This window comes from Oenanthe melanoleuca, chromosome 17 (genome assembly GCF_029582105.1).
Source record: "Oenanthe melanoleuca isolate GR-GAL-2019-014 chromosome 17, OMel1.0, whole genome shotgun sequence".
NCBI lineage: Eukaryota > Metazoa > Chordata > Aves > Passeriformes > Muscicapidae > Oenanthe > Oenanthe melanoleuca.
Genome location: NC_079350.1, coordinates 3,834,410 through 3,844,814, shown reverse-complemented (window position 1 = coordinate 3,844,814; position 10,405 = coordinate 3,834,410). Strand labels below are relative to the sequence as shown.

The following is a 10,405-nucleotide window of genomic DNA, read 5'->3' as shown; positions in this document are numbered from 1 at the left end:
CGCATCACGGCGGGCGGAGCCTGTGCCGGGCGCAGCGGGGCCGGGCCGGGCCGGGCCGGGCAGCACAGCACGGTGGGGCCGGGGCAGGGCCGGGGGGCGCGGGGGGACCCTGGGGGGCGGCGTGGGCAGGTTGGCGTGGGACCCCCGCTCGGAACGGGCAGCGCCGGGGGGCGCGGGCGGGTCTGGGGGGGTGGCAGGGCGGGGACCCCCGGTGGCAGCCCGTGGGTGACCCCGCTGTGTCCCGCAGGTGCCCCGGGAGGTGCCGGGCCCCCTGCGCTGCGCAGCTCGGGTACCACGAGCGGGGCCGAGCATCCTCTCCTGCATCCCTGCGCACGTGACGCGGCCGCTGCCCATCACCGGGACAGGCCGTGCGCGGGCCCGGGCACCGCTGGCCGCCGGCTCTGAGCTCCCCTCGCCTCCGCGACCCTTCCTGCACGGAACCCGGCTCATCCAGAGCCGCTCAGCCTGGCTGCACCTGTGGAGACGCTTCATGGGCTGCCAGCAAACAGACAGCGCGCCTGGGCCCTTCCCAGCGTGGAACAGCAGCAGTAGCAGCGCTGGAGAAGCTCTCAGAAGTCCTGGAGTGGTTTTGAAGCAAGGCCATGATTTTAGGGCCGTGCTCCCTCTCCTGAGCGGTGCCAGCAGCTCGTGGATCCGCTGGGATGTTCTGCCTTGAGCTCCAAGCAGCAGCCGTCGGCCTGGACAGCCCCAGGGGGTTCATCTCGGAGCTGCTGGGAAGGAGCTGCTGTGTGTGAGCTCTGCCCGGGCAGATGAGCGAGCCGGTGATGAATGGCAGGGTGCCCCTGCCCGAGAAAGCCCTGTCCGAGGGCTACGCCCGCCTGAGGTACAGGGACACCTCCCTGCTCATCTGGCAGCAGCAGCAGCAGAAGCTGGAGTCAGCTCCCCCCAACACCTACCTGAGCCGCAGCAGGAGCATGTGGTACTCGCAGTACGGCAACGAGGCCATCCTGGTGCGGGACAAAAACAAGCTGGACGTCTCCAGGGACACGGGGCAGTCCAAGTTTTGTGCTATTATGTAATTCCCCACAGGAATCCACACGTGGAGAGGAAGCAGAGCTGGGGGAGGTGGGTGTGCACCACCCTCTCCCAGCCCTGCGCAGGAAGCGGCGTTTCCAGGAGAGCAAGGCTGGAGTTGGATTGATTCTGTTTGGTTTTGCTGTTTCTAGACTCCCATTCTGCAGCAGACCCAGTCTTGCTGGGAGCTCTCAAGCCTGTTGCTGCCCAGCATCTTGGCAGGGGCTGTGCTGGACCATGTGTTGCTCCTCAGTGGCTCGTGTGCCCTGAGAAACACCCGCTGGCACCTGGGCACCGTCCCCAGCCACCCTTACTGGCCAGTCCTGGTGCATTTCAGAGCTCTGGGGATGCTGGTGGGACAGAGGCCAGCACAGATCTGTTCCCATCAAGGCTCTGGTTTTAAGAAGTTGATCTCCAAAGCCATCTGGCCATTACTTGTTCTGTTTGCCCTGTCTTTCTTTGATTCCTGCCCTGAGTTGGTCTCTTCCAGCCAGGGAATGGAGCGGTTTATTGTGGGAACAGGGAGAGAATGTGTTGGGAATTTAATCAGAGCCTTCAGAACACCTGGTAGGAAAGGTGTGCTGGAGTTTCCTGCAAAGCAAAAGGCCCTCTCTGATCCCAGAGTGTGGGATCATGGAAATAACAAATTCTGGAGTCAGGGGAGCTGGCTCCTTTGCACAGATCCCCCAGTGAACCACCTGAAAGGGAGGGACAGGCCCAGGAAAGCAACAGCAAGAAACCCCTGTAAATACACACATGTCCTAAGGGACATGGGGAAAATCCTACACAGCACAGCCCCACTCCTGAGATGGGCTAAAGAAGGAAAGAGGCCACTGGGGTTTGCTTTGCATTCAAGTTTTAATGCATGCAGTAGCTTGGAAGGGTTTAACTTCTAGTTCAGGTTGGGTTGTAGGTTTGGTGCATGTATTTTAGAAGTTGTGTCTGGGATTGTTTGGATTAACTAGAGGGTTTTAGGAGGGAGAAGCACTGCCCTGCTTGGGCACAGAGGCTGCTGCTTTCAGGTTTAAGTTTGTGCTGGATCCTGACTTGCTCAAGGCAAGATCATGCTGAGAAACTCAGCTCAGCAAGCACCTGATCCTTGTTGAAAACAAAACTACCACTTCCAGGGGTGTGAATTATTGTGCCCAGGCTTCAGCATGGAAGTTCTTCAGGGTTCTGCCCTTTCTGTCCTGCCTAAGCCATGTGTCCAACCCAGCAGTGCCTGGGCACAGGCTTAGCTCCAGGCAAATCAGTATTTGATGTCAGCTTCAGGATGGATTATTTACCTGCCTATTATTAGGCACAGTCATTACTTCTCTTCTATTTATCTAAAACCTCCTTTGCATTTTTTCAAGCACTTTATTTATTTAATTTTATTTTTTTTTAAATACAGTGAAGAATCTCTTCCACCTCTCCCATATGGGTGAAATGCTACAAGAAACACACAGACACTCAACCTTGCTGAACTCAATGTACTGAGCAGAACACACCTGTCCTAGAGTGAAATCCTAGAGGTTTGGTGTACCCAGCCCTGCTCCATAGCACTGCAAACAATAGGCAGCTCGTTGTTTTTTAAAAGCACTATTTCTGCATGTGTTGGTGTTTGATACCTTGTGTGTGCTCATAGATTTAAACCTGCTGGACCTCGCTGCTTTGCTCTGCACACACACAACCCTCTTGGTTTTGTCAGGACTAGCTCTGGAGGAGAAACAATTCAGTGAATAAATGTTTTTCAAGCAGGTGAAAGCGTTCAGTGAGTCACAAACCCACGAGGGGCCGGGGGAGCAGTGCAGGGATGTGTGACCCACCTGGGCCTCCAGCTCTTGGCTGAGTGAGCAGGAGATTATTTACTTACCCAGGCAGGAGGCTGGGCCAGAGCTCCCCTGGGAACTGCAGGTGGATTCACCTGGAGAAGCAGGAGAGGTGGGTTCCAGGCCAGCCCTGGGGAGCACGTGAACTCTGGGAGTTTAAGGAACAGCACATCCCCCCAAAAGCAGCTGTTCGTTTCCTTTTCTTATAGAAAAAGAAATCCAACACTTATTTTCTTTTTGATTTCAGTAAGGAAGATGCTTATTTTGGGTATAATCAGTCTCTTTTTGTTAACGTGGCTGGTAAACCAAAATTCAGTTATTTTGCAGAGTGTTAATTGGACTATACAAGACTAAACCCGTAAGAATGTGCATAAATTCTTCCAGGATGGAGGCTGGATGTGACAGTGCAGGAAGAAGAGGATGAGTTGTCCTTCCATCTCTGTGAATGTGACTGTAGTTTTCCATTTCTGTGTGTCACTGGTCACAGCAGGTTGTGGAGTGGCTGCTGTGGCTGTTCCTGTGAGCCAGTTGTGTGGTGGTGATGCACTTGTTTCAAACTCTGTTGTAGCCTCTTTGATAAAGTGCATTAAAATGATTTGAATGCAGCTTTGTGAGTGGCTGTTTTACCCCTCATGCCCACAGGTGGCTCTGGCACAGTTTTTGGCATTCCCCACTTGGGAGGGAGGAATTCTCTCAGTGACTGGGGAGGCTCCTCCAGCTCCCCAGAGCCAGCAGCACTTTCAGGACACAGGACAAGGAAAGCCTCTGGATGTCACACTGAATAAGGGAAAAGACCTTGCAGATTGTCACATCCCCACCTTGTCACCAGCCCAGAGCACTGAGTGCCACATCCAGGGATGGGGACCCCAAACCTTACAAAGCCTGAGCACCCCTTCCTCAAAGGAACTGCTCCTCATGTCCAACTTGACCCTCCCCTGATGCAGCTTGAGGCTGTTCCCTCTTGTCCTGGCAGCAGTTTCCTGGGACAGACCAAACCCCACCTCATAATCCTCTTTTAGGCAGCTGGAGAGAGCAAGGTGAGCCCCCACAGCAGCTCCTTCCCCAGCTCTGTTCCCCTCTCTGGACTCATTCCAGCCCTCAATGTCCCTATCACAGACCTGGCACAGGAATTCAAGGCATGACCAGAGAACCTCAAACACGTCCTGTGTGTCCTCAACCTCCTCCCAGGCTGAGGAAAGAGCTGTGCTTGCTGCTCCCAGAAACAGCTCACCTGAGAATGCTGCAGGAACGTCCTCACCTGCCTGACAGATGGTTTGGGGGCCAGGCTGAACAAACAGCCCCTGTGGGAGTGTCACTGTACCAGGTTTGCTGAAGCCTTGGAAGGGCAGTGAGCAGGAACAGGGTTAGGGAAAGATTAACCCTGGGGCAGCCTGGCTGTGGTGACCCCACCTGACACACAAACCAAACTGCAAAACCAACCCCAGCCCTCTCTGGTGACCAAAATAGATGCTGGCCCCCACACAGCAATGCCAGGACTCTGCTGGCACTGCCACCAGCTGCTCCAGGCTGTGCCTTCCAGGTCACCCTGAGCTCAGAGTGACAAATGTCACAGGTGACAAAGTCCCTCTGCTTCCTGCAGCTCCTGGTGGCTTCCAAGGGGCCAGCAGCAAACCTGGGTGAGATTTGATCTCCTTTCAGCCCAACTTACCTCAAGCAGGAGCAATTCTCACAGAATTTAAGTCCCTGCAGACTGTAGGATGCTGGGGAGAGTTCAAGCCCTTCCTTGGCTGCCCTGGGACATGGGAGCAGCTGAATTTCCCTCACTAAAAAAAAGGGATTTAAAGATTTAAAGCAGTTTTATTCCAGGTACTCAGCTGTGATTCAGCTGCCCCCACTCTGAAGGCAGTCAGCCCTTTGAGTGTGACATTCTCCAAAACAATTTCCAAATTATTCCAGGACTCGTGGTACCAGGATTCAATATCTGCTCAGTGCAGCTTTGAGTGCCACACCTGGAAAAGATGAGGAGAGGGGAAAATATGGGATCAAACTCCACACACCAAACAATTTTTCTTTTTATTATGAAAACAAAACGAATGCCCCAGGACCAGGGTCCGTGATTACCAGTAACATCAAAGATTACTTTCTAACTTTTTTTAAATTCTGTTTTGTTTGAGGCCAGCAATTTGCAATAAACAAGCTAAACTACTTACATTGACTCATTTCTTTTCAATAACTGACATTTACAGGAATATACTAGAAATGGCACTAAAAAGTTTTAAGAAAAAGAGTTACGGTAAATTTGCATGCACATCATACAGAAAAGTAACAATTTCTTTTTTTTTTTTTAAATATTAAAAAAACCCCAAAATAATAAACCAAAAAATACAACAACAAATCTTTCTGGATTGGTTATGCCAGTATCAGGGCTGTGTTCTAAGTGGCCTGTGTCAAATCCTAGCTGGTGGTTTAATTTATTTTTTAAAAATGACATTTTAAAAAGATATGCAAATACCATTTTCTTTACAAAATGCAGCTCAAGCAAGATAATGCTGCTGTGTAAGGAATTCTAAATTTCTCTTTACTGATGCAGAGCCTGCCCACAGTTAGCCCTAGTGGTAACTGCTCAGGGTTGAGAAGAGACTGAGAATTTAAAATCCAGTACTAAAAAGGTTGTGGTTTGTCTTTGTCATGCCCCTATCCCTTCCCCTCAGCTCCAACCCCAGCTTTAAAAAAAAAAAACCATCATTCCTTTCAAAACAAGGAAAAAAAACAAAATTAAGAACTGGTCTAGAAGTCCCCAAAGCAGAGAAAGAACAAGATTAGGTAACTGCAGTCTGCTTCTAGCACATGGAGAGCAGGGAAGAGCTCAGGGGAACTCAGCTGTGGATTGGCACACACAGAAATGATGTTTGTGTGTGTTTGGGGTCAGCCCTGAGCCATCACTCCTACACTTCCAGACCCTGGGGTAGGCAAGGTTCAAACCACACAGTACAGAACTGAAATGACTTTGTTGTGTTGGGTGTGCAGAGCCGAGATTCCTTCGGGCGCTGGGATGGGGATCTCCCTCTGGTCCCACTGAGCCACGAGACAGGCTGAGTTTACAATCACAGAAAAGGTTCACAAAGTTTTTTCAAAGGTGCAGTAATGCTGGTTGATTGAGAAAGGTCTGGTCAGATATTTTGTCAAAACAGGAATTCATCCGAAAAAAGCAGTTTCAATAAAACTCTGTGTGTATGCATACATATGAAATCATACTGATTTCAGTGAAGTTTCCCCTGGAAAACAAAGTTAAACTTTGTTCATTCAAGAAAAATTCTACCATAAAAATTTTTAATTTTTTTTTTTCTTTTATTCTTAAGTTTAAAAATGTTCTTTCAAACGTTGTGTGTTTGATCGTTCCGAAGTTATTCCGTGACATCTGCACTGAATGTGTCATGCAAAAAAAACCAAGTTAAATAAATGCTCTGTTGGTTCAGTTCCCAACTCATTTAGGACTGCTGCTACTTACTCTGGACTGGAAACATCTTTTCTTTCCTGGAGAAACTCAGGATGGACAAGAGGCACCCCCATGGACGTGGTGGGGATATGAGCACAAAGAAGCTGGGAGTGGAAAAGTGCAAGGACAACATTTGGAAGTGAGGAGTCATCAATTCCTTCCCTTGGTCGTGGCCAAAATGGATTTCTCCTTGCTCCATTTCCTTGGGAACACCTCACTTCCCATGCAGAGTTTCCCAGTAAGTGGAAGCCCAAGTTGCAGCTGGTGGATCAAAGATGTGCAGGAGGTTCTGCCCATTCCGGGGTGGCCTTGGCAGGTTGAAAATCCCCAGGCTGGGATGGTTTTCCAGCTCAGACAGGGATCCTCCTCCAGAGCTTTCCCCATCACTTCTTGGTTGGCTCTCACCCCTCTGGCTTCAACTTTCCCAATTCATTTTGGTGGGACAGCCTGTGGCTCCTAGAGGGATGTCTGTGTGCTCCAGAGGCTGCTCCTGATGTCAGAGGATGGTGACAGAGCTGAAATTCCCAGGATTTTTGTGGCAGTGATGCTGTCACCTCCAGTTTGTCCTCCTCACAGAAGCCACCACCACAGCTCAGGGTCAAGCACGCAGGAAAAGGTCCCAGGAAGGGAAAAGTGGGAGTTTGTTTATCCAAATGCCATGGCAGTGAATTGGTTGCAATTATTCCTTAAAATATTCCTTGGTTTTCATCATTCAAGTGGCAGGCAACAGGAGAAACACAGGTGAAACCCAACCCCGTTAAAAAAAACCCCAAGCTCTTAATTAGGTGAATATTACATTTCCTCATAGTAAATTCTGAAAATATATTACCAGGGATCTGTCTGGGGGAAGGTTTTGTAAGGGCAGAATTTAAAATAAAAACAATAAAAAAAAATCAGAACTGAACTCCATTGTTAATGAAAAAGAAAAATCACGAATTTCAGTAAAAATCAGAATATTTTTCTTTCAAATGCTGTGGGAAAGAATCTCTGAGCATGGGGGCAGCTGGAAGTGCAAACCTTGGAATGCTAAAGCAGGCAGTGATTCCCAAATTGCCAGCACAGCATCTCCTGAGGCTGAGTGTGCAAAGGAAATCATGGGCTGGCCTTGAGGGGGTCCAGGGCCACTCACCTGCAGGGAAAATAAAACCTGGAGCAATTTGCACCACTGGGAGAGCACAGGAAGGTGAATTTTAGGGTTATCCCACAAAATAGAGGCAGTTTTAGGGGCTGGTGCTGGAGATGGAAAGGCAGAACTTTCTGTTAAACCCTGTATATTTTTTTCTTCTTTACAATAAAAAGAATTTACAATAAAACTTCTGCCCCTCAGGTTACAAATTTGATATAATTATAGAACTGGTGTTTTCCTAAAATTGGATTAGAAAACAAAAAAAGAGGGGGGGAGAAAAAGACCACTGAGAAAATGAAGTTGTATTGAAGTGTATGTCTCTAAAATCTGTACAAAACAGGAAAAAAGGAGGCTGGGGTGAAAAGAAGAGGAACAAAAACCTAAAAATGAACACACCAAACATGACAGAGCACCAGACACACAAGAGACTGGACTGTAGCACCTGTAGGCAGAAAGTCCAAGGTATATAAATAAAGTTGTGGATTTTTATTTGCTTCATTGTTGTTGTTTTTTTTTTTTAATCTGGTTCAAACCTCATTAAAAGTCTGCCTGTCTGCTGGCCTGCAGAACCCCAGCTTTGCTTTTGTCAGGTTTTATTACATTTTAAATGACCAATGGTGTTTAATAAATAAAGCCATGGTATATACATGAAATTAGGGACACTGAAACCAGGGTGTATTGCAGCAGTGCTAGGCTGGATTGAAAAAACAGCAAGCTTTAAAAAAATCAGCTTTTTTTTTTTTCTTTTTTTTTTTTTTTTCCTCTCCCTCCTCTCTTTCTTCTTTTCATTGAGGTAAAACATTTCAGTGCCTGGAACTTGACAGGAGGAGCATCCCTTTTCTAGGAGCTCTTACCAGAATGAGGAGAAGGGAGAAAACCACAAAGCAAACTCAAAAGCAAAAAAGCCCAAACACACACAAACCCCTCTCCACTTCCCCTGCCAGCTCAGCCTCAGCTGGAGCTCAAGTGCTGCTTTATTTTAAGCCCAGACTGGGATGTTTGTCATGGAGAAAATCCCCAAGATGTGCCCAGTCATGGGCACATGACTTGTCCTGCTCACTGCAGGGATCACTCCAGGCTCCAGCTGACAACTTCCAGCCAAAAAACCTCTTTGCAATTCCGTGAAAACTTTCATAGAGAGCGTCCATTTCCTGGGAATGATCTATTTCATGGTAAAAACAACATTCCCAAGAAACTTGAGTGTGTCCCTTGCTCCCTTCTTCCCAATGAATGCCCAGGAAAAGTGAAGCTTTTGAGTGGAAAACCAAGAAATGCAACCACTTCTATTGCTTGTGTGCTTAAAAGTTAAATTCATGCTTCAAGACCTTCCTGAACAGCTGTCTATGCCTCTACCAAGATTAAAAAAAAAAAAAGCATGTTAGCAATCCACAGTACATGAGAATTTTTTTGGATTTTTTTTGTTGCTTTTATGTAAAAAGATGATAGCATCTGACATTTTCATCACACTGTAGACTTGGAGATTAAGAATACTAGTGCTAATAACAAATACACCAACTAGTTCAAAAGCTAACATCTTTCAGATACAGTACCATTTTACAGAGATTTCTTTAAAAAAAGATGGTTTTTACCTTGTGTGAGCCAGGCAGGCTTATTAAAAGAGAATATTCTGGGGAGAGGGGAGGGCTGGGAGGGAAATGTACTACAAACCTTGCAGAATTTTCTATGTATCTCCTGCTAAGAGCTCAAAGTTCTTCCATTTTCGACCAATTTTCTCCAGATAAATGTAAAATTTAGAGACTTTATGCAAAGGGAACTATTTGTCATAAAGTCTAGTCACACACACACACTCAAAGATCTTTGACCTATTAAAAGAGAGCCACCCCCCCAAAAAAAAAAAAAAAAATGGAAGATACCTTTTGTAACACTGAGTTAAAAAATAAAATAAAAAAAAAACAAGTCAGAGAAAAAGAGAGAAGGGATAAAACCTGACCACCGTGGCCTGAGGGCAGGGGTGAAGGAGGGGAGGGGAGCAGGGGGTGTCCGTTTGGGGGTGTGTCCGTGTGTCCAGCTCATTCCGAGTCGCTGCTGTCCGAGCTGGAGCCGCTGGAGCTGCTGCTCCCCGACTCGGAGGAGGAGCTGCTGCTGAGCCGGGAGGGGCCTCCAGAGGGAGTGGAGCTGGATTTCTCTGTGGGGAACAAGGCAGGAATGGGGTTACTGACTGTGGGACCCACGGGGTGACCTGGGTGTTGTGGCCAGAAATGTGAATTCTGTCCCATCTGTTAACCCAGCTGGGGCAGTGACCCTGATCTCCTGGCACACATTCTCTGCTCATGGGCCATCTTTAAACCAGCTGGGCAATCATCTTTATCTTCCCACAGCCCATCCTCCCTCCAGGAGATATCTCCTGTTAATGGCCATTGAGTCCCAGGGCATGACTGATAAAATTCCATCATCCCATGGGAGATGCTCCAGCCAGGGGAGGAGCCAAGCCTTTCCTACCCAGATAAAAACTGACATTTGGGACACCAAGGAACCTTCTTTCCACTGGATCCCAGAGGAAAGCCAGACCTTTGCACATCATCCCTGGAGCTTCAGAGGAAACTGCACCTTCTCCAGGAGCACTGCTCCAGCTGAACCACATCTGCCCCTGCAGGAGGATGCAGCCACCATTGAATGGGACTGTGCCAACACCCTGACTGACTGACGGGTGTCAGCTTGGATTCTGACTCTGGCAGGGCTGGGATTGTTCTGTGTAATACTGCATTGCTATTTTAATTTTCCTAGTAAAGAACTGTTATTGCTAATTCCATATCTTTGCCTGAGAGCCCTTTAATTTCAAAATTACAATAATTTGGAGGGAGGGGGTTTACATTCTCCATTTCAAAGAGAAGCTCCTGCCTTTATTGGAAGACACCTGTCCTTCAGACCAGGACACCCTGGGAGTTTGGGATCACCCCAGGAGCAGTGGCACCTCTGAGCAAGGAAACCCCCTTGGGAAAGCTTTGTTTGCACTGG

At 48.1% G+C, this 10,405-nt stretch overlaps 2 protein-coding genes across 4 annotated transcripts in view; one reads left to right on the top strand and one right to left on the bottom strand.

Annotated features, from left to right (window-relative positions):
- Positions 1-3,451, top strand: BRD3OS (BRD3 opposite strand). The gene is made up of 2 exons (XM_056505525.1): positions 1-72; positions 248-3,451. The coding sequence occupies exon 2, from the start codon at positions 771-773 to the stop codon at positions 1,038-1,040; it is 270 nt and encodes an 89-aa protein (XP_056361500.1). The 5' UTR covers positions 1-72; positions 248-770; the 3' UTR covers positions 1,041-3,451.
- A 1,398-nt stretch (positions 3,452-4,849) lies between these two features.
- BRD3 (bromodomain containing 3) overlaps positions 4,850-10,405 on the bottom strand; it is a 46,498-nt gene continuing 40,942 nt past the window's right edge. For all 3 annotated transcript variants that reach the window (XM_056505498.1, XM_056505499.1, XM_056505497.1), the window contains one exon: positions 4,850-9,575. In XM_056505498.1, coding sequence (XP_056361473.1) covers positions 9,460-9,575 — 116 coding nt within the window. In that variant the 3' untranslated portion in view covers positions 4,850-9,459. The remainder of the gene's footprint in view (positions 9,576-10,405) is intronic.